Source organism: Mus caroli, chromosome 11 (assembly GCF_900094665.2).
Source record: "Mus caroli chromosome 11, CAROLI_EIJ_v1.1, whole genome shotgun sequence".
Classification (NCBI taxonomy): Eukaryota; Metazoa; Chordata; class Mammalia; order Rodentia; family Muridae; genus Mus; species Mus caroli.
The window spans coordinates 8,526,485-8,554,039 of record NC_034580.1 but is presented as its reverse complement, the minus strand read 5'-3'; the positions used below and the strand labels follow the sequence as shown (position 1 = coordinate 8,554,039).

Here is a 27,555-nt window from a genome sequence, read left to right as displayed (position 1 = left end):
GTGTGTGTGTGTGTGTGTGTGTGTGTGTGTCTTATGTCTTTGGTGCTCTGTATTTGTGGATTCTGGATCCACTAATTGAGTTAACACTGAGTCAAAAATATTCAGAAAAATTGCTTTTCTCTTGACCATGCTCAGACTTTTTCATGTCATTATGTAGAAATAATATACTATAGCAAGTATTTGTAAGCATTTATATTGTGTCAGACATTATAAATCTAGGGATGTGTAAGGATGACTTAAAGTACATGGGGAAGATGCTCATAGGCTGTATGTAAAAAAAAAATCTATCTTATAGAGACTTGAGCATCTGTAGATTTTGATACCTGTAGGGTTCTAGAACCAATCTCCCAAGGATACTAACAAACAGTGTGTGTGTGTGTGTGTGTGTGTGTGTGTGTGTGTGTAAAATCACAACTATCTCCTATCCTCTTAAATGCTTATATGTTGCTTCCTTTGTTGCAGCTGTCTGTATGTCTGTCTGTCTGCCTGTGTGTATGTGTGAGAGAGACAGAGCTAGTGCATAGCAGATGCTTGCTATAGAGTATTATTTTGCTAGCTAATTCTATATATGGCACCACACTTTCTCACTGAGATAGAATGGTGGGTGTTTGTTGGCTTCCAAAAGGAGCCTTTCCTTTCTGATGTTCCTGCTTTGACATTTTGGGGGAAGGGTTTGAGATGAAAATGATTCTGGATACTGAGGTTCTCTAGCCATGGTCACTCAGAGCTCCCCTCCTCTCGCAGGTCAAGAAAATGGTGTTTCTGGTGTAATTCACCACCCATTCCTGAGCTCTGTATGTGGTTTAACCAGTGGACATGGTGGACTTTTGGCATCATGAGAGCTGCAGGCGCCGTTCCTGTTCTTGCCCATCAGAGCGAAGGGGGGAGTGGGGGAGGGGAGGACGAGAAGCTAAGAGCAAGAGGTTCTTCAGGGTTGCCATGAGAACCAGGGATCCGGGGATTGGGCAGCAGAGGGCCCCCGCTGGGCCTCGGGGCGTGGCTGCGTCACATGGGTTTGGTCCTAGGGTTCCTGTAGTGCGCAAGGACCAGCCGCGTCCCTCGTCCTCCCGGTCGTCAGGGGTGCCCAGTCAGTTCCCTGGAAGCTGAGAAGAGCGGTAGAGGACCAGGGACCAGCTCAGCAGGACAGGCTTCCCAGCACCTGTGCTATAATGGGGGTGGGTCTAGACGGGCATTTTTTTTTAGGTGGAGGGGGGTTGGCCCCCTTGCTGGGATGGCTATTCGGGAGGCTGTGTTGCTTCGCTTAGCGTGTTGGCCCGTGTCGGCGCGTGTCTGCCTATGTCTGTGCGTGTGGGCGCCTGTCAGCCGTGTTGGCGCGTGCCGGCGCGTTCCGGAGCATGCTGGCGCGTGCCGGGCTCGTGTTGGCGCGTGCCGGGCTCGCGTTGGCGCGTGCCGGGCTCGCGTTGGCGCGTGCCGGGCTCGCGTTGGCGCGTGCCGGGCTCGCGTTGGCGCGTGCCGGCGCGTGCCGATTTGTACTGGAGCGTGCCGGCGCGTGCCGGTTTCTGGAAGCGCGTGCTGGTTTGTAGGCGCGTGCCAGCGCGTGCAGGCCTGTGTTTGGCGCGTGCCGGCTTGTGTTGGCGCCTGCCGGCCTGCCGCGATCTTTCGTCTCTGAGCGGCACGGCCCTGTTGGTTCGTTTAGGAGCTAGTTTGCTGTGTCGGTTTGTGTTGGCGCCTGTGGGCCAGTGTTAGCGCATGTAACACGTATGTTGGCGCGTGTTGCCGCGTGTCGGCCCGTGTTGCTGCGTGTCAGCGCATGTTGCCGCATGTCGGTGCGTGCCTGCTGGGCCTCCACGCTCCTCTAGGCTCCAGAACCCTTTTTCTGAGCCGTAGGCCCTTAGCTGGGGCGGAGCCTTGGCGAACCCCAGCGAGCCGCGGGGCCGAGCGCTGTCCATGAGGAGCGCTGTCCACGCGCTGGGTGCTGCCGGGTTCGGGAGCTGTCCGCTGGCCCCGGTAGCGCGCACGCAGCGACCCCGTGTGGCGAAGTCTGTGCTAGCCGGCTCTCCAGGTACGCAGGTGGGCTCCGCCATCCTCAACATTCCGGGGGACTCGGGGTAAGAGAAGACATGCTGAAGTCATGGTGGTCATTTAGAAAGGGTTCACCTCCCGAAATCTGCAAAGGTCCAAGTGGTGGGCAGCTCCTGCGAGCTCGCGAGCACGAATGGCCCCGGGCTCGGCACGCTGTTGCGCGGCTGGCTGTCGGCTGGCTGTCGGCTTGCTTGCTTGCCGGCGCTTGCTTGTCGGCTCGCCTACCGGCTCGCCTACAGTCCGGGATCGCGCGAGCCTGGGTGGACCGTAGCCATAGGATAGAATTATGTAACCATTTTTAATCTCAATTTTTAAGATATTATGTAACAAGTAGTAACTGTACCCACGTAGACCTGAAAATTGGAACGTGGAGACGTAGTGTCTGCTCTCAGCCAAGTGGTAGACAGCGGTTGTGCGAACCAGCTTGGGCTGTAAGCAGACATGGGCATCTGGGGTAACTGAACCTTTTTTCTCTTTAAAAATAGGATACTAAGGTTGACCTGGTCATCTTTTAACCTCACTGGAGAATAGTCTAGTATATGAGCCTCGGATAAATGCACATTGGCACTGTAAATCTTTATTCATAAAACCTTTTATTTCAATGAAAGAAAATGTCAATTAATTAAAATTGGATGACAGAGATTTTGTCGTCATTTCTGTTTTTGATTGAGCTCAACAAATTGTCCACATGACCATAGCCGCTATTCCTTCCCCATTGACGTAGATCTTCAGAGAAGCAGTCAGATCACCTGTTTACATTTTGACTGCCCTTCTCATCAGCTGCCATTTTCCTGTTGATGGCAGGAGCCACTGCCAGTGTATTGATAAGAGGCCTGGACAGAGCATTCACCCAGGCAGCTGCTGGCTGGGGACATTGCTGTCTATATTAGCAAATAGTTTCATTTCTGGACCAGTGAGTAAAAAGTGAGTGTTTTTCATTTTTGGTCTGTCTGAATTTGGAATGTAGTGAATGACTGCAGGGATTTTGACCTGTTGGTAGCCAAGGCCTTCAGCCTCGGCCTTCATTTTCTGCATGTCCCTGGTTTTTGGGTTTTTTTTGTTTGTTTTTTGTTTTTGTTTTTGGGTTTTTTTGTTTTTGGGTTTTGGGGGTTTTTTGTTTTGTTTTTGGGTTTTGGGGGGGGGGTTTGTTTTGTTTTTGTTTTTGTTTTTATTTTTGTTTTTGCTTTTGGTGGTGTTGGCTTGAGTGGAATACTTGGTAATGGTCCTGTGCATTACCTTTTAGCCCCTCATATCCAGCCCCTCATATCCACCAGATGGGGTGAGGATGGGGGAGATGATGGGCTGGGGTGAGGATGGGGGAGATGTTGGGCTGGGGTGAGGATGGGGGAGATGTTGGGCTGGGGTGAGGATGGGGGAGATGATGCTGGGGTTGGGGTGAGGATGGGGGAGATGATGGGCTGGGGTGAGGATGAGGGAGATGATGCTGGGGTTGGGGTGAGGATGGGGGAGATGATGCTGGGGTTGGGGTGAGGATGGGGGAGATGATGGGCTGGGGTGAGGATGAGGGAGATGATGCTGGGATTGGGGTGAGGATGGGGGAGATGGTGGGGTGGGGTGAGGATGGGGGAGATGATGCTGGGGTTGGGGTGAGGATGGGGGAGATGATGGGCTGGGGTGAGGATGGGGAGATGATGTTGGGGTTGGGATGACTAAGATTTTCCTTTTCATCAGTCCTGAGAAGCAAGACTTCCCACTTAAGTGACACTTCCCATTTAGGGTTTCACACAACTCTGCACTTAATTGTGGGGATAGGTATGAGGTGCCCATGTGGACTTACAACTGAATTCCTGTTGTGTTTCTTGCCCCTCCCCATGTCTGGACTAGAAATCAGGGATTATAGCTCCTGCCTAGCAGTATTGAGAATTGTGTACTAACGGTTAGAAGAAGGCAGCAGATGGAGTTAATGGCAATTTCACTACCAGTCTGAAGGGGGTGGGAGTAGTGCCAGATTGGTAGAATTAAAATGTGAGTTATTTTTGTTCTTAAACCCTCTCCTAAGGATTTCCATCACCAGTTACTCTTCTCAGTGTCATGTAATTACCACCCAAAACTGGGCTTTGGAAATTTCAGAGAACAGTGCATCTTTTGAATTTTAGAATTAGGTGACATTTAGGCGACAGTCTGAATTCACTGACTTTCAACCTTTGTGGTCCCACAAAAACCAGACAGTTCCATACTTATGACGTAGAAAGAATGCCTTATGAAGCTTTCTTGGGTTAGAACAGGTGAACATGCCATCGTAGACCTGGGGGACTGTGGTCTGATGATACCCAGGGTAGCAGGGTATTGGGCAGAGGTAGGGAGGGGTTATGACCTTGGAGCGCATACTGCTCAGCCCACATCTTCAGACTCCATTTAGCCCTTGCTGCATCAGAAATGGAATCTACCATCACTGTGAGGCCCGTTGGAGATTCTTTAATTTTTTTTTTAATTTATACATTTTATTTAGAGAGTGGCTCAGGCACAGACCATGTGTAGATGTCACCAAACAATGTAAGTCCTCTTCTTTCACCATGGGGGACCTAGGGATTGAACCCAGGTTGCTGTGCTTGATGGCAAATGCCTTTATTTGATGAACCATCTCACCAGCCCCCATGGCTGGTTCCTAATGGACATGAAGCTGGAGAAGAGATGCTGTGTTCTGAGCCTTGTAACCACGTGGGCTTTGGGGTACTAGGGCAAAAGGTTGGCAACTTCTTCTGGCAGAGTTACTGCCTAACTAGAGGGACAACAGCAAAATGAGGGGTGGTGTGGAAGCAGTCTTAGCCCTTTGGACTCTGGGAAGTCTGGGAGAGTGTGTCATAAGAGTTCCTTTGTTTGAGCCATCTTGTTCTCTATTTCATCCCATTTTAAAAAGGGAGTCGACCTGGGCCCCAGGATTCCAGCTTCCACCAGTGCAGGACACTGAAAGGCAAATCTGACAGTTGGTACAGCCACTCATCACATCCAAAATTGTTTGAATGGACCGCATTTGTTTGTAATCCATAGAATACACTGTAGAGGGTACATGACTGGAGATAGTTTGACTCAATTTTTTTTAATTTAAATTTTTTGATAGTTTCATAAGTGAATTACAATAGTTATCATTTCTAATCTAGACAGTAAGTTTTTCAACTTTATGATGCTATGCAAACAACATACATTCAATAGAAACCCTACTTTGAATTTTGATTGCTTCCTGGCTTAGTGACATGCTAGAAGTTCTCCCGTGTTCTTTGGCTAAGGCTAGAGCTCTAGTCAGCCATGATATGCTGAGAAATAAGGCTAACACTTCACAGTGTACTGAGTTGCAGGCTTGCTCTGTAGAGTGGGTATGTTATATGCTGTTCAAGTGTAGTATTTTAAACTTACAAGCCATTGCCAGTCAAGGATTGTGTATGCAGGTGGACACAACCCAATGTTTTGCCTCATTCCTGAAGCCATCAGTGCCTGAACCCCTTCTATAGATGATTATTTGATTTTTTTTTCCCAGTATTCTCCTTCCTTGTTTCCAGCTAAGTGGGCTTTTTTCCCTCAAGACTGTTGGGAGTTAAAGAGTAAGGAGATGGTGAGTTGAGGTTGGGAGGTGACGAATCAACATTTACTTGACTCCGCTTTATGGGGACAGGGGCTTTAGGACTGTTCACTTCAGGAACATTCCTAGTCTGTAGAGCACTTCCTGCAGGCATCAGGAAGCACCAGGGGTGAACTCAGGATGCTTCAGGCTGAAACTTGATATTGATAGCAGGGAGGAAAGAAAATCCTGATGGTATAAATGGGACTTTAAGTCACCTACACATGATTTCTCTCCACTTTGGAGCCAGTCCAGGAGCTCTTTGCCTTTGCTAGCCATGGCCAGGACATAGCAGTTGTTTAGAACTTAAGTGGGGCAAAAATTGCAAGGAGTACCTTGATAGCTTTTGACAAGACCCTCTCCTGTCAACATTCAACAGATGTTTGAGGAATCGGTCTGTTTTCTTGTCTGTTTTCCCAAACGTAGGTTGAAACCAACTACAGTTAGCATGCAAAGTGTTTCCCTATAGGCTCCTGTGTTGAGGACATGGTCCCCAGCTGGCACCATTGCATTGGGACATTGTGGAACCTTCAGCAAACAAAGGAAGTAGGTTACTAGTAGCAGGTAGTGTCTAGACCTGGTTACTGCTGGAGTTTTCTCTGCTTCTTGTGGTAATTTAACCAGCTACCTCATGTTCCTGCAGCACTGAGCTATCCCTCCAACTGAGCCATCTCTGCCATGACATGCCACCGTACCCTCTCAAGCTGTAAGCCAAAAACAAATTCTTCCTCTCATAGTTGCTTTAGTCAAACATTTTGTCACAGCAACTGTAACACATTTAAGAAAAAAAAAAGTAGCTAAATGCGACAATGAAGAATAAATGATGGAAAAAGAGTGGAAGGATAGCTCAGAATGATTGACAAATACAGGAGTCCCTCTCATCCACAGGAGTGCACCCTAAGACCTCCAGAGGAGGCTTGATAGGAACTGAGTTAGATAGCTTTCTATCACTGTTTAACAAATACTGGGAAGAATCAGCAAAAAAGAGGAAAACCCAATTTTAGCTCAGGGATTCAGAGATTTCCTTCCATGGTTGCTTGTCCCCATTCATTTGGGCCGATGGCAGCATGGTACATCATGGTAGGAATAGTATATCCCAGAGCAAAGTGTTCACCTTGTGGTGGCCAATGATAGGGAGAGAGAAGGAGAAGGGCATATTTGAAGCTCTTTAAGGACAAAAATCTCCTTATCGGTCCCATTTCTTGAAGGTTGCAACTGTCTTCTGTAGCTCCAAGGTAAAGGCCAACTGTTTTAACATGCAGTTCTTTGAGAGACATTTAGACCCAAACTATGGCAGTACTGAGCCTGTCCACATTTACATCTGTGGTGAGATTTTATTTATGAATCAGGCACAGTTTGCTTATTTTGGAATTATCCATTTATCGTCAGATATTGGCTGACCACAGGTAACTAAGACCACAGAAAATAAAGCCATAGCAAGGAGGGAGGGCTGCTATTAATATTTATTTATTGTCTTGAAGGGAGCTAGCAAGTTTCAGTTCTGACAAGTTAAATGTTAATACTGTTAACGGTTAATATTTAACACTGTTCCACTGTTTGAAAGTGGTGCTCCTTACAGTTAACATGCACAGATCTCTCAGGGCCCCATTGAAATCTGCTGCACTTAGGTATGATATGGGGCCTAGGTTTGGTTTTCCGACCAGTGTGCTATTTGATGTCCAGGCTTTGTGCAGGGAGAACTTACTGTGTTCCCTCTAGTTATCCACCCCCCCCCAATGCTTTTTTCTCTAGAAATTTTCTGTTAAAGGTACATCACACTATCATTAGTAGTGCTATTAATCCAGGAATATTAGTGAAATCTTTTCTGTCATTAGCCCTGCATGGTCATAAGTAGCATTCTTAGATGTTGTTAGATTCTTAGATGTGTGTTTTTCCGCTATTTATATTTGAGGTACCCTGTTTGCAAATTCATTTACATTCCTGTAGGTTTTATGTAGTAGGTTTTCCTTCATTTAGAATGGTGCAACCCGTAAACGTTTGGAAATCTAGAATGGATTAGGAAACTCTTCGTGACTTTCTATGAGCTGGTGCGTTCTTTATCATCCTTGCCATGTGGGGGATTGAAAACAAGGCCTCAGACACTCAAGCTGAGCCCTTGACCACTGAGTAGCTTGCTTTGCATTTGTACACTTTAACACCTTGCTTCTCCAGGGGCCCCTGCATACTGTCTTCACCTCTTAATAAGGTAAGGACTAGGAAGGGCCTTTCACAGTGTGTCTACAGCGACAACAGAGATGTCCCACTGAGGCTCTTGCCCTGTCTCATGTCAGCATGAAGTCGTATCCTGAAAGGTAGGTCTAAGCTGTCTCATTAGTAACCCTGTTAAGGGAAGTGACAAAAAATTAGCTTTCATTGTATCTGAACATGTGACTACATTCTAAGATTATTAATTCACTCCTCTACTTTGTTTAGTGCTACCTTAAAAAAAAAATCTGACATCAAAATACCTCTCTGGGTAATAAAAGCACTACTAAATTTTTGTATTCATGCCTGTTCTAGTTGCTCAATGGATGTATTAATAGAGCCCATTGGACTTTGGGTTCCATTCCTTGTCACCTTTTTATCAAGAATCACCCTGGTTTATGTTGAGATATTGAGCAACTCAGCACTTTCCTGAAGGTCCCTGGCCAAAGAAGCTTAGGAAGCAAGGAAGCTAATGGTTTTTTTGTTTGTTTTTTTGTTTGTTTTTTGTTTTGTTTTGTTTTGTTTTTTTGTGGCAGCACTTTCCAGAAAAGTCACTGTGCTCCAATGTACTGTGATACTTAGGGGATACTTGTGAGAGTGGGGTAGGGGTTGACGTTAGAGCCTCACACATTCAGGTAAGCACCCTACCACTGAGCTACCTCGCTAAGCACCTCTTTATTAGATGAAGTTACTAGTGCTGCTTCTGGTGTCATATCTGAGGACACCATTATCAAACCCCTCATGAAGATTTTTTTCCCCATGCTTTTGTCTCATAGTTGAACAGAGATATTTTACTTCTGCCTTTCCCACTGGGTGCTTTGTATTGGTATTGTCATTATGTTTCCTCTTACTTGTCCTGGATAGGACTTTCAAATTAAACCATGCTGCAAAAAAGCAGTAAAGGGAAGGACCTGTCTTGTTTTCCATCTTAGAGGAAATGCTTTCACTCTGCAGCATGGCATCACTTACAGGCTTTTCACAGTACTTAGCCCACTATAGGATAGTGGTGTTCAGTTCCTTTCCCCTGGGATAGTTTTTAAGGAAGAACCCAGATCTTTTGATATTACTGTGGTTACTTGTAAGGTGTTTTGTTCGGTGGCCTTTTGTAACAGGTGTGCATAATTTGCAACATTCTTTGCTCTATTTTTTAATTCTTGAGGTCATAGAGGTAGTGACAGTGACAAGTAAGATCGCCTGGAGATACACCCCAACATCACAGTTGCTTAACAATTCTTAGTTTATTCTCAGAGTTAGTATACTCTTATCACATTAAAGTTAGATTGAGTTTATACTACTCTCTCAGGGCCAACCTTGGCTTTTCAACGGAGAACATTGTACACTATACTATACCAAGTCCTCAGAAGTAAGAGGTATGATAAGGCCCTTGCCCCATTTGGAAAGTGCCTCATGTTCCCAGGTCAGAAATAGATCCTTGAAGAGCTGTGCTCAGTCCCAGATGTGGTGGCCTGACCACAGACAGAACGTGGTTGGACGTTCCAACCCATTGGGAGGCCTGGGATACACAGTTGTTCACTGGAGCCTCACGGTCCATTCCTCACAGGCAGCAAATTCTTAATGTCACACATTTGGAACAGACTAATACAGATAGGGTGTGTCCGTATAAGCTGGGCACTGTTGCTCCTCTGTGGCTGGGGACATCTTCTCTGGGACTCTGGTGAATGTTTTTAAGCTTAGCCTCTGAGCTCATATTGGCAAAGAGAAAATAGTCAAGCTCTGGCCACCTCTGGGTGTTGTCCACCCCAAAGAGGCTGTATTTCACAAAGGGGTAAGGCTAAAAAATTCTTGGAAACTAGAAATACTGGAAGTGTGACACATTTTCCTTGTGTCTCTTCCTCATGTGTGTGACTTGTCCCAAAGGCAGCTAAAGAACATTCTCCCTGGTGGGACTGTACACCATGCCAGAATCAGCATACAGGCTGGGGTATGGGGAGCACAGCTGAGCCAGTCTTCAAGGTGCCGACCTCTGGGTGCCTCCTGACAGCAGAATGGAAGGAATTGTCCTACCCTGGGCCACTGGCCATGTGCAGCATGCTGGGTATCAAGTGAAAATTTATGAAACCTGGTGTGGTTGTTTTAGATTTCTTTTTGAAGAAGTAAAAGCACTCAAAGGGGTTCTTATCCTATGAGATCTTTTCTCCATGCTGACTTGGAGGATTGAGTTCAAGTGGCTCAACTACCTTCAGACTGCCCTAGGTATGCATTGAAGTTCTTCATGACTGACTGGTGAAACCTTGGTTCCCAGGGGAGCTACTTTAGGTTTGTGGGCTATGGAGGCAAAGGACACTGTATACAAAACATTTGTTAAGTTGTAGATCCCAAGACCCATTGCTCCATTAAAAATGACTAAAGGACCTAAAAACTTGTGGCTAAATGGCTACATAAATTGATAATCACTCCCCAACACACACTCCTTATTTTCTGGTTTCAGTCTTGCTCTTTAGTTAAGGATGACCCTAAACTTCTTTTCTTCCTGCCTCTATTTCTAGAGTACTATGCATTACAGGCATATACCACCATACCCAGCCTTTTAAAAATGTATTGTACATTTTTTTAGTGTAGTGTAAATTCAGGGCCATGAATGGTAGGTAGACACTCTACCAAATGAGCTATATCTGCCAGTATTTACCACTTGGAGACATCAAAGCAAAGATATATTTTTAAATTGTTCTACCTTTAAAACAAAGTATAATGTCACTTATAGAAAGTACAGTATTAAAAAATCTGAGGTAGCCCATTGCTCAAGTCCTCCTAGTGTCAAGTGAAGAAGGCTGTCCTGTGAATCCAGAACAATCAACCTATCCTAGGAAAAGAATGAGGGGGAGGCTAGAAAGATTGTATTATAGTCTCTTAAAAGTAATTCTGGCTTGATACTTGAGTGCAAGTAGCTAACTCTTCCCTGCCCCGTATTTGCTAAGCTTGTATAGTGAACCTGATATGAACAGGTCTACTGACAGACAAGCTCTATCTTCAATCACTCTTACCAGTTGGAGGCCAAAGAATCAATGCTAGTGTTATTCTCATACCATCTGAGAATACTTTAGAACAAAGTAGCTATTTGGCAGTGATGAGGATGACCAGGGAGTGATGAGATGGCCTTTTGTCCACAGGGCTATAGGTTTTAGAGGTTCAGAAGGAAGAGTGTTGCAAAGAAAGCAGCTTTCCTTCAATGACTCCTGTCTAGGGCAGTCTTTCAGAGCTACAGAGATATAGCTGTGGTACATCCCATCAGAAGGCTTTGCTGCCTGAAGAACAAAGGTCAACAGCTTAAGTTCCCTTCCGGACCCCCTGAGGGCAAGCCCAGCTAGAACACATTTAAACACTTGCTTACCTGCAGTTTTTGCAGAACTGATAAACGTAATGGCTGACCATGCATGCCACAACCTGTTTGTCTTTCCATACTCTTTATTCCTGGGTCTTGAGCAATGATAAGAGTTGGCCACACTACTCATGACTTGTATCCCTAGGCTTATGGAAGCAAAGTTAGGGCTCATATTGAAGATGTAGAAATAACTGAGGGTATTAAGACTGAGAATATGGTGAGGATCCAGAAAATTATAATTCAGTAATTAATAATAGTTCATGTGACTTAGACTGAAGCACTTAATTGGCCCATTGTGTTTAGGTGTGAGGAGGAAAGGAGAGCTACTCAAGGGCACAGGCAGTTTGGGTGAATTCAAAGTACAATAAGTATCATGATTTGAATTTGTCCTTTGCATGTCTCTTTGTTGAGAACTGAATCTCTAAGGTCCTGTGTCAGTAGTATATAGATCTCTGAGATCCGTGGATGGGTAATAAGGTTTAGATGAGTATAGGAGACTCCCATGGTGGTATTAGTGAGTTTACAAGAAGAGGCTAGCTGCAAGCTGGGATATTTGTTCAGTTGTACCATGTGATGCTGCCACCATGTTCTGATGAACCAAAAAGGCCCTTGCCAGATGCCAAGCAGATGCCAGGGCCATGCACTTGAACTTGGCAGCATCTAGAACCATGAGCAAATAAACTTCTATTTATAAATTATCTAGGCTCAGATATTTTGATATCTCAGCAGAAGATGGGTAAGGGTGGCACGTCTATGCTTCTTAGCTCATGGGCCCTGCAGTGCTGGGGGATGGGTGGGTAACAAGGATTCTGGGAAATAAAACAGTATGTATATCTGAAGAGAAGGGGTGGCTGCTGTCAGCAGTAGAGGTAGAAATAGATGGCTCTCCGTTGCTTTTATAGCTAAGGTTAGTTAGGCTGGTAGATAGGGTGAAAGGTATATAGGAATGGTGGAGGGCCCATGATGTACTTTGATGGGTGCCCAATATGTGAACAGAATTAATGGAAGAGGAAAGCAGGATTTCGGAGGGCCAATTTAGGTTGTTTGAAGTTTTCTATGTGTTCTGTGGGCAGAAAGCATCAGCTCAGCAAGGGAACTCTCTGTACATTGGGTGTGAAATGAGCTGCGTTTCCCTATCCCACAGGAGTGGTGAAAGAAGTACCTCCAACCTGTGAAAGGAGTGTGTTTCTACACCGGCTCTCTCAGGCTCCTCTATAAAAGCCTTCCATTCTCTTCAAAGAATCTCATGTCTGTCTATGTTTGGAGAATATTTAATGCTTTTGTGAATGAAACGATTTTTTTACCATCAGCTTTCTAATTACCACATTACTAGTGGGGTAGGAGGGGGTTACAGCCTGCTCCCAGATTGAAACCTTATTGAATGTTCACCTTGGTTCTGATAGATTGTCCTTCATTTCATCTGTAAAGAACAATGAATTTTTTTTCAAAATCTGTTTTCCTATTCCCCATTCCCTTTGCATTTCTGTTTATTATTTCACCATGTGATCTTTGGCCCCTGGGGTAGTTAGGGCTCATGGTGTGTGGGCTTTTTGCCTTTGATGTAAGGGGAATGGCCTTGTTTTGCTCTTTTTTTTTCTTTTTGAACTACTTGTCTGCTGGAATATGGCTTATGCAAGGCATATACCAGGCATAAGATTAAGGGTCTATCACCAAAATCCTCAAGCAAGCAGGAGATTTTTTTTCTCTTGCCAACTGATATTTTTTTTAAAAAATAATAATAAGGTGAAAGACATGACTCAGTCAGTAAAATGCTTACTCTGCAAACAGGAGTTGGACCCACAGCACTCACATACAGCAGGCCTAGCCATGCACATCTCTAGTCCCAGTGTTACGGACAAAGACAAAGGTCCCTGAAGCTTGCTGACCAGCCAGTCTAGCCAACTGGTGAGTTCTAGGTTCAGTGAGTGATATTGCTTACCTTTCTGTTCAGTGATAAAATATCATGGGCAGAAACAAATGAAAGAGTTTATTTGGGCTTATGGTTGCAGAGGGAGAGTCCATAATGATGGAGAAGAAGGCACTGAAGCAGATAGCCAGAGCAAAAAGCTAGCTGGTCACATTTTGTTACATAGGAAGCCAGAAAAGTGAAGTGGAAATGGAACAAGGCTATAAACTCTTACCCACCCCACGCCCCCATGACACTCTTCTCTAGCAAAGCTCTACATTCTAAAAGTTCCATAACCTTAAAATCAGGGTCACTAATTGGACACCAAATGTTCAAATATATGAGCCTGTGGGGGACAATTTTCACTCATACCACCACAGTGACTCTGTCACCAAAAGTAAGCAAAAGTAAGATATAGAGCAATTGATGAAAGCATCTGACATTGACCTCTTTTTTACATGTGCTCACACATGTGCACACACACATGAACATACTCCTGTTTATGTACCACGTACATACACACAAGTACTTCACCTGTTGTTTTTTTGAGGTGGGCTCTCTCACGGAATCTGTAGCTCCCATGTGTGCCCTTTTACAAGGGTTCTGGGGATCCAAATTCAGATCTTCTTGCTTACACAGCAGGTATTTTTGTCAATGGAGTTATCTGCCCAGACCACTTCTATATTTTAAAGATGCTAGCTTTCAAATTCAGGGCCCCACACAGGCTAAGTCATTGTGCTGCCATCAAGGAATACTGCATCTCTTAGATTTAATTGTTGGTTCACATTGAAGCTGCCCATATGTTCTAGCCATACCATTCTAAAATTTCATGATTGATTTTTTTTTTAATTTGCCTTTTCTTTCATTCCTACTTATTCGTGTATTTCTTAATTTATCCTATTAGTACCTTACTTTGTGAAATCATAGTAGTCTCTTGTATCTTTCCCATGTGGAATTTGCATTTTTAAATTTAGTCTGTCTCCTTTCAAGAAGGCCTAGGCTTCCCTGCAGCCAACCAGGCTGAATATCTTTGTTGTGAAAGTTGGGATTTGTTGCGTGTCTAAATAGTTACTGTTATTACTCTAAATATTTAGTGTGTGAACGCTAGACAGAAAGAACACTTTATGTTAGCTCAGGAATTTTTGGAAGATACCAAAGATACCAAACAAGAATCAAGAGGTACCTTGTTTCTAGAAAATCTTGGAATAAGCTAAGACATCTGTTTTTTTTTACCAGGTTTTTATATTCCTTAATAAGATCTTAAGTTTTTGTCATGTCTAACTATAAGGCTGCATGAGATATGTTCTCTTGACTGAAAGGAAAACAGATGAAGGAGTTCCATTGGGAGTCAGTAGATGCCTGGCTTCCATGGGAATGGTCAAGGTCAGCCCATGACCATGACATGTTGGTCTGCTTTGGAACATTACCAGAGCCTGCTGTAGGTGCTGTCTGGGGTCATGGTAAGCAATGCCCAGGAGAAGTGTTTATACAGTCTCTGTGGCTATGGATCAACCCTGAGGTCATTGTGGTGGGTTGTATATTAGTTCATTTTGTAAGACTTAAAAAGTGTACTGTTTGTTTTTCCGACTGCAAAGTTTAACATCCATTTTTTTTTTTTTTGAAAATAGACAAACGTGTTTGATGTGGTGACTTTCCACATTTTTTTGTTTTATCTTAGCGATTGACTTCTTGTGCCCACACACACTTTAAAAGCAAGTCTCTAAATCTGAAGGAACATATGTGGCAGAGGCATTAGGAAGTGGGTCTGGGGTATTTAACCAGAATCCAGGAAAAGAATAGATCCAGTGGAGGTAGAAATCTCCAAATATAAAAATTAGAAGTGATGTCATTTCTAAAAAAAAAAAATGATTTAAAGCCATTATCTGTTTTTCTGACATACTGTGTGGAGAGACAGACTGGATTTTGCAAGACAGAGGCCCTTACCCTCTTCCTAATGGCACAGTTGAGTATGGGTCTTAGGGCTTTGGTGTCTAAGTTCCCCAGGAAATAGTTATAAAATGGCTGTTTTAGCTTTCAGTTGCTCCTTCTAGATTGTTCCCATAGTGTCTGCAGCTTCAGGTGCATATATATATATATATATATATATATATATATATATATATATATATATATATACCTAGAGAGAATGATCCTGAATAGGCTATAACTGGTGGTCTGAAATCCAGGAGTAAAAGCCCCCTTGGATCTCTCTGCCCCGTAGTGTTACCAGAGTCTTTCTCCACAACAAGAATTTATTGTGAGCAGCATGGAGGTTCCTTGAGGTGTAGGTCTATTTTTGTTTTGGCATGCCTTCTCAGGGTTGAAGAGACACATCTGAATAGGCAGAAAGCCATCCATAACTACTCCTGGCCCCACTAGGATCATCTGACCAAGTTGTATCTCCCGTGTTTTTCTTTTCTGGTTACATCATTCAAATGGAGCTCTTCCTCAAAGCCTCTGCATTCCAATAGCCTGATCAGGACTGCTTGATGTAGACACAGCATGGAAATGAAGATGCTTTTCACAGTTGGCCTTTCTGGCTTGAAATGTGGTCATCAATAGCAGTTTAAGGAATGGGGCCTTCTGGCAGGAAAGACCTGGTGCTATGACAGGCCCTACTTTTTATTTGAGCTCCAAGAGCTGAGTCTACATTTATCCATTATCATAATTGTTTTGATTTTTCTGGTATTAGCTATTGAATCATGGACTTTACATATACATATATAAGCAAGCAGTCTACCAACAACACACTCTGAACCTTATTGCTATGATTGACAACTTTGAGTCCTCACGAATGTCAGTGGGTAGTAAATAGTGTATGACCCACCAAGCATTGATCGAGGAAGTAATTTCCAGACTTTTTTGTCATAAATTTTTGGGGTATTTTTGTTTGTTGTTTTGAGACCATCCCAACTTACTACATAGACAAAGGTAGCCTTAATCTCTTGGTTTTCCTGCCAGTGACTCTTGAATGCTAGAATTATGGGTATATACAATCATGCCCAGCTTTCAAAACTCACATAACTGTCCATTGTGGGCCTCACTGCCTGGTCTGAAGCACCACTCCACACACTAGTCACTGAGGTAACTGATTACTGTGTTTTCATAAGTCTAGGTCCAGGGTAGAAAGTCTTAGACTTTAGAGAAATCCGGTTAACATTGTTATACCTGTGTTTCCTGGTTCTATTCTTTATCCTAAATCCTAAATGGCTAAGGTAGGGGATGGTGGTGTGTGGATGCTCTGCTCTAGAATATATGTATCTTTTCCAAAACAATACCAGTCTACCGGAGGTCCTGGCAAGGCTCCTCATATCTGTGAGCCCATTTGTTAAGTGACTATCTGACATAAAACTAGACTCATTGGATTAGGTATACTTTCAGTGCATTTTAAACTATTAGTAGATTTGGTCTCACTTTCCTAACTTTTTAAAAATCCATTCCACGCATTTGTTATGAATACCCATTTGATACAGCGCACTGTCCTGGATTCCACAGCCCCCCTTATATAGGGGATACGTTGAATAGAAAGATACTCTCTTCAGAATTTATGCTTCGATTGAAGCCCAGTCCCTTGGCATTTCGGCAGGATGACACAAAATAGAATCAGGATTTGTGGCAGGGGCAGATTGTTGTCAGCCAGGAATGGCTTTGCGGTGTCAGACCAGGGCATCCAGGCCTAGTGTGGGCAAAGCCTGTGGTTTGAACTGAGATGTCCTCTGCAAGCTCCTGTGTGGGAAGTTTGGCTGTCAGCTGACGGGCTTTGGGGAGTGATTACATGCTGAGTGGTCTGACTGAACTGATGGGTTATTCCCTTGATGGGTTCATGGCTCTCAGAATAAATGGGGTCTGCCTTAGAGGAAAGAGGTCACTGAAAGTGTGCCTTTGAAAGGTATATCTAGGTCCTAGCCTCTCTCCATGTCTCATTCTGCACCTCAGCCACCATGAGGTGAGCTTCCTCTCACATATTCTCAGGAGTTCAGGGGAATGGAGGCTGTCAACCATGAACTGACACCATAAGCCATAAACAACAAACCGGTCTCTCTTTGAGGGCGACTCATATTCTTTTGTGGAATTCCCTTACTACTTCATTTTGGCCTCACCTGAGTCACTGTTCTTGGCTAGCCCTGACTTGGTGTTTTCCTGTGTACCCTGTCTCTTATAGATCACACTAGATCATCTCTCACTTGCCTTGACATCCTTGATTAGCCAGCAAGATCATCTGTCACTCCACTTGTGAATAACAGCACTTTAGCTCTTTTTTTGTTTGTTTCAAGAGTGTTTGCTATTCTGATTGCAAACATTTTTACAGTAACTTATTTAAAATCGTCCTTGTCATCTTGATGTTGTTGTCTGTTCTCTTCTCTCAGTTAAGCTGCCATTTTCCTCATTCTTGGTCTGGTGGGCTGTTCTCCATTGTTTTTTAGGCATTGCACCCTGTGTCTCTGAATCCTGATTAACCTTATTCTTAGTGAGCACCTTCCCTCTTGACCTGTAGAATGCACATATTGAAATATTCATGATTGTTGGTACATTTCTGGCAGTATAGGGTGTTAGGTCATTAGGGATAAGGCTTAAGCTTGCTGGTTTTTAAGCAGTGGTGATGCTACTATTGCAGTAGGATGGATGTAGTGCAAGTGAAGAAGCAGTTGATTTGGCATTGTAAGATAAGTTACATAGATCAGACCCAGCAGTCTCAGTGCAGGCACAATCTCTGTAACTTCTGCTGTCATACAGTGGGGTTTGGTGCTCAGAATGTGCACAGATGTTGGGACTGGTGTGCTGGGAAGTAGATGACTGCATGGAGTACATGTCAAAGAGTGCAGTGGTGGTTCTTATGGCAACAGAGAGCAGATAAAGACGAGCAGCAACAGCACACCAATTTGTGCAAGGTGCTGGTCTGTTTGATCACCCATGGATTGACATGGGTCAATAATCTCTCTCCAGAGTGTAGAGGGGGCAACACCCAAACGTTCAGAACCTAGATATTCTTGTTGCTTCCTATTTGAGGTTCTATGCTTGTAAATTCACCTACTTGCTGAAGCTTCCAGATCTATTATTTTGTAGACTTCTGTGGTCAGTCACAGATGTAGGAATAAGAAGCATGCACTCCAGTGGAGATCAGACAAGGATTCTATACTGGAAGCCAATGCTTGTAGTATGCCCTAATTGTCAGTATTGGGTTTTGTTGTTTTGTTTTATTTTGGAGGGAGTTTTTATGTAAATTTTCTGTTAAAATGGCCCTAATACAGTGTTGACATATTTATGACCTCTCACAGAAGCACCATATACCTATGAGCCTTTTCCAGGCTCATTCGTGGCTGCTGTTGTCTTAGCAGGTTATCCTATTGTCTCAGCATCTACAGTATTTTGGGGGGCAGGGGTATTCACTGAAACTTTGATTTTTTTTTCCTTCACAAGTTCATATAATGGCCTCTGAGGGCCTTCCAATCCTGGAACATTGCCTGGCATTAAAAGCTCTCTAAAACCATGGAACAAGATTCCATGAACTCCCCAGGTTTATTTTATTTTATTTTATTTTATTTTATTTTATTTTATTTTATTTTGCCTGCAAAGATGGAGCATACGGATGACATTGCCACTTGGTTCTCCCAGTTATGGGTGGAGGCTAGTCCACTTAAAGCGCAGTTGCAGCAGCTTCTCTGTGTTAGCCTGGGGAAAACGCTTCCCTAGACAGTCACTGTTGAACAGGAAGCCTCTGCAACACTAAATTCAAAAGGCTTTCTCCTTTTGAGTGAATTTGCACTTTCTCAAGTTAGAGCTTCTATGGACAGGATCTTGCCTGCAGGTGTCTTTCCTTCTGTTTCAGTACAGATGCTTTGGCGCGCATACACGCCTCATTTGAAACTTTAACCTTGCTCACAAATTTTACTCACCAAACTTCATAGTTTTAAACTTACTTTCATTCCACTTGTTGTTTCTCTCTGTTAAGGTAAGAATAGTAAGCGATAATCATGCCATAGGTTGAATGTAATGCTACCTTAAAGTTTCTTTGCTAAAGAAATTATCCTTTTAAATTTAGCCTGAAACAAGTTCTCAGGACACAGGAAGAATGTAACCAAGTTATTTTCACTTGTTTTGTTGAGTCAATGAGAAAATATTTAGGCTGTGAAAGCACTGCTTTTCTCCTTAGAACTTAGAAGACTAGAAGGCCAGGAGAAATGCAGACAGTAGATGCCTGGCTTAAGGGTTATCAGAGGAAACAAGGACAACCTAACACTGCTGCATGGAGCACTGAGTCCATGTGCCTTGGGGGAGTCCATATTATACACGCCTCACACCCCCTCCATGAGACCAGGTTGCTGTGCCTCAAAGTCTGATATATAAGGCAGATCCATCCCACCCATTCCACTGAAGAAAGAATGTCATTAATATTAGTATCCCTGTAGCAGAAAGTTCTCATCGGGTGGGGTTTTGCTAAGTGAGGTGCCTCCACTGAGAATGACCTCCCTCCCATACTGTCTCCCAAACTTTCCCTACGTTTCTCAACAGAAATGCCCTGTTCAGTGCTCAGATGCAACATTGGACACTTTCACATGTGTCTTTCAGATGATCTAGGGTCTTTATCCTCGTTCTACATTCTCTGAGTCCAGGCAAAGGATTCAAATGATATCTCTGCCTAGAGTAACCCTGTAAGATGGGAACCTGTCTTGTCTCCCTGGCTTCCTAACTCACATATTTGTGGTAACTCTCACTGGGCAGAGTCCTCACAATAGATTTTCCACCCCACTAGCCCAGCCAACTCTTCTGTAAGGGGAAAAGTATGAAGAGAGTAAGGAGAGGGGTAGGGTGGAGAGGAGGATTTGGAAAAGAGAGCACAAAGCATGGGAGGGAAGTTAAATCATGGAAAAAGCACTTCCTCTCACCTTGCTTTAGAGAACTGCCTTACTAGATTAAAGGCTCAAAGACATATTAGGGGAAAGCCAAGCATTTGGCTTTGTATAAACCCAAACTTACTTTACTATAAAGCCTTGTCTGTTTTGTGGATTTGGAAGGAATGTAGGACTCCAGACTTTTTTCTCTGCTTTTACTTCATCAAGAGTATGTGCCCCAGCCAACTTTGGGGCTTAAATTCTCTACCTGCTCTTTCTGACTTGAAGAGGATTGATCCCTCATCCTTTCTCCAGCCCCACCCACCACCAGTGATCTAGAGCAACAAGACCACTAAAATCTTTAAAGTCTTCGGAATCTCTCCCACTTACTGTTCATAGTGTAGCTATTTTAAAACAAAGTCCCTGTTTATCCCAGTTTTAGTCTTTCCACTGTAGAATCCTACAAATGAAGCCTTGAGGAAGACCGCATTTAAAGTTTGTAGGTACAAATCTGGGAGATTGTTTGCCAGTTAGTGTAGGTGGAAAAACTACAGAGACTATGAAGAGAGAGTTGTTAAGTTAGAAAGTTAGGAAAGAACCACATTGGATATGTTATAGTCTGAGAGACTTGATTTACAGAGCTAGACTCTATCACAATAGGTCTTCTCAGTGGCCAGACACAGAGACTTCACATCCATGCTGATATGGGAAATGTACAAAATTATTTAGGATCCAACAGAAGGAAGCAGAGAGGATTGATCAGACATAGACGTTCAGAGCAAGAATGAGCGTGTCCTTATATTTGTAGAGCTAGAAACATAACATGTAGAATGACTGGCTGGAGCAGAGCCAGTACATGTGTTCTGTATGATAAAAGTTGAGACAGGGTATACTCCATTTTATCTTCACTTTTTTCTAGAGTTTTGATTTGTTCTGATTTTAGTATATTTTTTAACAAAAAAATTATTAAAATTTACAAATTTATTTACCAACATTCCTACCGTTTCCCTTACTATTGTCTTCCTTTTGTTAATCTTTTATTGTTTCTTTTGGTTATGTTGTTGTTGTTGTTGTTGTTGTTGTTGTTGTTGTTGACCTGTTATGTTTGGGTAGCAAGGGGCCTCTGGCCACTTGGCCTACAAATCCTCATTGGACCCAATTGAGCACTGCTTGAGCTTCTAGAACAATCCTAGAAACAAACATTTTTCCTAGGACCACAGTTTTTAGCCTCAAAGATCTTTGCGTTTTTTACAAAATGTATTGCTGTTCTTTGTAATTTAATAATTTTAAATCATCCAAGTGTTTGACAACATTCACAAATGCCCTTTTCCATAAGTATCCAGCAACTCCAATCTAGCATGCAATCATGTGTTCTTTAACCCCAACTCAGGTTTATTCCTTCTGTTAGAAATAAGTTTGGGGTTGTAAGCAAAATCACTCTGATGAATTTAACTCCACAAGGTGGCAACACTTGTGATGGAAGGGTGAGTGATTCACAGAGAGGAAGAACAAGAGGCGTGGTACAGGAAGCTCATGTGGTTTTTTTTCTGCAGCAAATGGTGACTTTGTCTTTTCCCCATTGGGTGGCATCTGACCTCACTGCCTTTTATGGGTTTTGAAAGAATCACTACAAGGAAAAAAAAAAAGGAGTTGGCGACTTAAGGTCTAAAATTATGGCAGGAAAATGAGTTTTACTGGATGGAGCTGGGGATAAAGCATTTGCATAAGGAATTTACAAGGTGAGAAGATTTTTTTAAATGTGCATAAAAAGACTTAAAGGATGGCAATGATAAAAAGATTTGAATTCTTTGTCATCAGCAGAGATTTGGACTGAAGAAACTAGTATTTACTGTTTTTTACACTTCCCTTCACCTATAGGATGAGCCAAAGTCCCCAGTAACAAGTTTTTGAGTTTGCATTTTGTTTTGTTTTTTATTTTTCAGTTTCTCCTTGAGGGTGTTATGGTGTTTGTTTGTTTGTTTGTTTGTTTGTTCTGTAAATGTTTTATTGAAGCTGAACACTCATTCTCCTTTTGTTCTTCTTTTATGTTTCTATTTTAAGAGCAGTGTCTTCATATGTAGCTCTGACTGGCCTATAACTGGTTATGTAGACTAGACTATCCTCAAACTCACAGAGAGCCTCCTGCCTTCTGAATGCTGGGAATAAAAACATTGCACTACCACATTTAACATGTATGTATGTGCACCATATGCATGCAATACCCACAGAAGCCAGAGAGGGAGCTAGAACCCACTGGGCCTAAAGTTACAGATGGTTGGAAGCCTCCAGGTGTGTGCTAGAAACCAAGACCAGGTCCTCTGTATGAGCAACCAGCATTTTTAACCCCAAAGCCATCTCTCCAGTGGTAAATTTTGAATGTTTTAAGAATAGAGACCTAATGTTGTCTCTTTTCCTAGAAGTTACAATGTTAGTTATTATCAGTGTATCATTTTAAAATTTGAATTAGTTTTTCTTGGTCTGTCCCTGAGTCTTACTAAATGATTCTGTGTTCCTGCTTGGTTTTTTTGTGTCTGCTCTGTTTCGGTCTCTTTAAAACTTTTCTATTACAGTTTGCCTCAAATATTTTTTTCAATGTTAGAATATTTGTGAATAATGTCTTGAACAGGAGGTAATTGGGCAGTTGACATTCATTGCCACAAGCCATCTATCTTCTATCATAAATTGTTCCTGTTTTAAATGTTTCTTCATTTGTCTCTTCTCTGTTTTCCCTTTGATGTTTAAAGTATTCATTTCTTTTTATCCTTTCATTAAGATTGAGAACACAAATGTTCTGTTGTTTGTTGTGAATGTGATTATCTTAATAGATCATGAACATTGCTCAATTCTCTTCATAAAGAATAGACTTTCCCAGCTTTTATGGAAGGTACAACCTTTTGTGGTAATAATTTAAGACTTAAATTTCTTTTTAATTTTAATTATTAAGTTAAATTGTATTACTTAAGCTGCCTGTCAACAATTATGCTATTTAAAGCTGTGTACACTGGTACCAGCCTGTATCCTAGCACATTGTAAATTGAGGCAGGAGAATAAGAAGCTGAGGTCATCAGTGGCTCCTTCACAAATGTGAAGGCACCCAGGGCTACCAGAAACAAACAAAAAAAGAAATCAAGCAAACAGAGAAAGAAAACAAAACACAGCTATTATCTGTTAGATGATCCTGAATCCCCATTACTATGTGCTGTTCAAGGCATAGCACGGAAGGTCACACCAGGTCTCTTCTGTGCCACCCCGAGCAATGCATGGTCACTTTCTCCTCTTTTTTTTTTTTTTCACATAAGCAGCTGTTTTTGAACTTCCTTTTCTTTAAGTTAGAACATAATGTATTAGATACCGATATGATATATTCAAACAATGTGTATTTTTATGACACCCCCACCTCAGTTTCCCCATGCTAGTTGTGCTTAAGCAGATGTGGGATGTTTTATAAATGAAAAGGTCAGAGGAAGGAAAAGGCAATCATAATGACCACACTGTTGGCTGGGAACAGCATGGAGCAGGCTGAGGGCCTGATCCAGCCAGAAGAGGAGAAGGGACGGAAGCCGGGTAGATCTGCCATCCCGATGTGCTAGATATGGCCTGGGTATCCAGAGACTGGGCTTTGGACTTAGGGATGTTGAAAGGGAGACAAGCATCACTATCACAAAACCAAACTCCACCAAGACCCTGTTTGCAGGTTGTGAGCCAACCCCTTCAATCATGCTTTAAAATCAAGGGAATGAAAAGCTTTATAAAGAAAAGAAAAGAACTTCAAGTTGATTGCAGAGATTTTTTTTTTTTACCATGCACTGAGCATACTGCCAAAGGTCATGTAATACTTGTCTTGAAAGACAACTGAGGTAAGCCAGGCTTCATCACAGAGTGTCATTTAGTCAACTGCTTGATTGCTTTGCATTTTGATTGTCAACTTGACCAACAGTAGGATAGGAGTGTGTACACATACAGATAAAGTTCATCATGAATAGGATTCACAGTTACCTGTGGTAGCTAGGGTTCAGATGTCATCTGTGCTCTTCCAGTCTCCAGAGGGCAGTGAGGAATGCCCAACATAGTTTTCAGAAAAAGTGTTACTGGGCACAATGTTATTCAAACTTATGAAAATAATTTAATTGGTACAAATGGCCCCTAAAGTACAAAAATAAGACATAACGCCAAAAGAACAAAGGCATATTCAAGTTCATTTGTGGGATCTAGAAATATAAATATTGACTTTTCAAAGAAAAATATTGACTTTAGTGTCATCCAACTCTTGACTTTGTCTTAATTGTATTTCAAAGCTATAGTTTTAATAAAGAAGAATAAACTTTATAATGACGATTATTTAAGTATTTATGAGGTCACAGCTCAGCCAAGACCAACAGACTCTCATACATTATTTATAATGACAGTCTACAAAGAAGGATTTAACATTAGGTATACACATGAAATCAAAACAGCCAGACAAATTTGTCAATAGGCCCTCAAATCAGGGAAGAAAAATGGGCCCCAGTTATTAACATACTTCTATAGTTAGTCTATAGCTATTAGTGAGAAATCCTGGTAGCATTTAAGATACTAATCAGCTGTACATTTTTAGGCTTATAAGTGATTTCTTCAGTGTCTATGAACATGGTATGAATCTCTATATATTAACTCAAGGATTGCTTTTGGTGAGATCACAAGCAACAACAACCACATATTACATTTCACTCACAATGCAACAGGGCTCCAATTTGTCCACATCCTCACTAACACTTGATAGATTTCCCCCTCCTCTGTGTGCATGTGGTGTGTATATGTGTTAGTATCCCAGTATCATTTTGGTTTCTAGTTGCCTAATGACTAGTGATACAGAACGTATTTTCATGCATTCCTTAGGCAAAGTCTGTTTCTGAGTATGTGTGATAGCCTTTAATGCATGTAAGTTTTGTGATGTTTCCCTAATACCTGTTCCACTGATTTTTATATCATAGAAGTTACTGTCAAATACTAGGTCATGAAGATTTCCTCTGTTTCATCCATGAGGTCTATGTGTTACTATTAGCTCTGAATTAGGTTTTCCAACCACATTACTTGTTCATGATGTAGGGTAGGATCCATTTTTTTCTTCAACATGTAGATCATCCTCTCTTCCCAGAAGTATATTGGATACGCTCTCCTGTTGTCCCCCATGTTGAAAATCAGCTATATCCTCAAGAGTTTATTTCAGAGCTGTTTTATTACTCTGGTCAACAACCTTATCTAGCACTGCACAGTTTTAGTTACTGTAGCTTTGTGGTAAGTTTTAGACACAGATAACAAGAATACTTAGACTATATTGTTTGTTTTCAATACTGTTTTGACTATTCATACTCCCTTGAGAACATTTTAGATTTTCAGGGAAAAAAAGGACTACAGTAGATTTTGATAATAGGTTGTATTGATCTTGAAGATTTATTTTTGATAGCATTTTTATATTAGCAATATTTCAATCTATGAACATGGTACACCTTTGGTTACCTATGTCTAATTTATATTCTTTTAGAACATTTTATAATTTTCAGTTATCAAGGTCACTTACCTCCTGGGCTAAACTTATTCCTAAATATTTTATTATTCTTATAAATTGAATATTTTTAATTGTTTTAAAGTATTCAACTGTCCTAAGCTACAAATACAATTAATTTTTTGTGTCTTATACAAAAGTTAAGCTTCTGTATTAGCCCTAAGAAATTTTACTTGTTTTGGTTTTGCTTTGTTTTGAGACATGGTCTCCCTATGTGGTCCAGGCTGGCCTCAAACTTGTGTATTTCTCCTTCAGCCACACAAATACCAAAATTACAAATTGTTTCCATTGTACTGTAATAGGTTTTGCTGTGTTCTTGTTTGATTGGTTTTGTTGGCTTTTTGTTGCATCTTGTGCGATAAGGTCTCACTGTGTAGTCCAGACACAATTTAAAGAAGACACAAGGAACCAATGGCTACCAGAATACTTTGTGCTTTATCTGCCATTTCCTTCACTAGCAGATTACCAAGGGAGCACTAGAGGCAAGTAGAAGGCTCCACAATGCAGAAAACCTTGACCCACCCTTGCTTTCCTGCAAAGAATCACTGCATCTCTTCCTGACAGTTCTGTCATAGCACAAATGTGTGCATTGATTCCCAAAATTAGGTATTCAAATGAACTGGGTGTTTTTACCTTCTTCAAAAGCTCCAAATGGTCCACTGGAGTGCTACCACACATTAGGGACAGTCACAGACTCATGTCACAGTTGGAGACATGAGTCTGTGAAGCAAAAGAGGAGAGATGAAAAGGGGACACATTGTTTCTTAGAAGATGGCTGCTCAGCTTGGTTGTCAGCTGCCTGTCTCAATTGCGTTCCTTTCCACAGCATGGCTCTTTTTCTCCTCAAAGGCCTGAGATAGAATTTTAGGGGAGAAGTGCATCTTTCTTTCTTCCATTTCTCCAGCTTCTCTCCCTGAGCTACCAGAAAGATTTCATCTACAGTGTCCTTCAAGTTCTGAAGCAGACTTTAGTTCCAATGTTTGCTTTAAGTATATGCGGGGATAGAGCCTAGAGGGTTGGCCTTTGGCTCTTTAGATTTGAGCAGGAACTCTTGGTTTATGCTTATCAGTACTCATGTCATTTGATGTACTTGTGCCATCTCTCTTGGGCCTTCATCCTTCCACCTTGGTTTTGAAGTCTTTTTCACATGTACTGGCCTTAATCATATTTTCGTTCTTCTTTGAATGTGTCTTTCTTCCCCTTTATCTCTGAAGTCTCCCTTTAGCTACAATGATAAGTATTTGCCTACAGTGCCATGGCTGCAGAGTGAAATCTTTTTCATCTCTCCCCAACCCCCAAGTGGAGCAAATCTGCAGAGAGAGCTGAAGATTAGGAATACCATTCATTCTAATTATTGAATCTGATGTAAAGCCAAAATCAGTTACATGCCAGAAAAGGAAAAGAAAACTGTAGCCAACTGAGAAGGTTGGCGGCAACCTGCGAGTCTGTTTAGTGGGTGAGGTCTTGTGCAGAAATCCAGTTCCCTGTGCCTCATACATACTGGTCTCCTTGTTCTTAACGAGGCTGTGGCTAATTGAAGCTCTGTGCTACATCCATGGGTCACAGGCCTGATTGTCATGTGGCCAGTTAGCTTTGGCTTGTTTAGACTCATACTACAGCCCTTCCCCCTGCATGCTATGTGGCCCTTCATTCCTTCTTCCCAAGAGAATACAGCACGGAATCAGAGGACGATATCCCAAGAGAAAGGCTAAGTTTTTACTAGTGTCATTGTCAGCTAGGTACAGGATAGACTTTGAGGGCCAAATAATGGCCCAGGGAAGGGTAAAGGCACAAAGACTCTCTTACTGTTCAATCACCTCCCCCTGGCGGTTTCCATTTCCTGCTGGTACATACAGAAATGGCAGCGGCACAGACTCCAATCAATGCCTCACTTTGTAGACTTGCTGGGTGTTTGTCCTTGATGCTGCTGTGCCCAAGGCTGCTTCCCCAGGAGCCAGGACACCAGGAACGCACCAATACTGACTATTCTCTGCTCTCCTCTGTCATACTTTAAGGATATGTTCAATGCTGTTCAGTGGCTTTTGAAGGCACTGTCTACTCTTATAAAAATCCAGCATCAAGACTTGGCAGTATGTATTCAGTGTTCCTGGAAAA

At 42.4% G+C, this 27,555-nt stretch overlaps 1 protein-coding gene across 8 annotated transcripts in view; it reads left to right on the top strand.

Moving 5' to 3' along the window:
• The window catches only part of Grb10 (growth factor receptor bound protein 10), a 104,533-nt gene that overhangs the window by 9,866 nt on the left and 67,112 nt on the right, over nt 1-27,555 (top strand). Inside the window, exon 1 of one of the 8 annotated variants that reach the window (XM_029483449.1) lies at nt 1,026-1,175. The exons of 3 other annotated variants lie outside the window; for them this stretch is intronic. In XM_029483449.1, the coding sequence (XP_029339309.1) occupies nt 1,170-1,175 (6 nt within the window). In that variant the 5' untranslated portion in view covers nt 1,026-1,169. Of the gene's footprint in view, nt 1-1,025; nt 1,176-1,543; nt 2,070-2,948; nt 2,968-27,555 lie in introns of those variants that run through there. 4 more of the 8 variants (XM_029483448.1, XM_029483450.1, XM_029483451.1 and 1 more) reach the window with 4 other exon arrangements.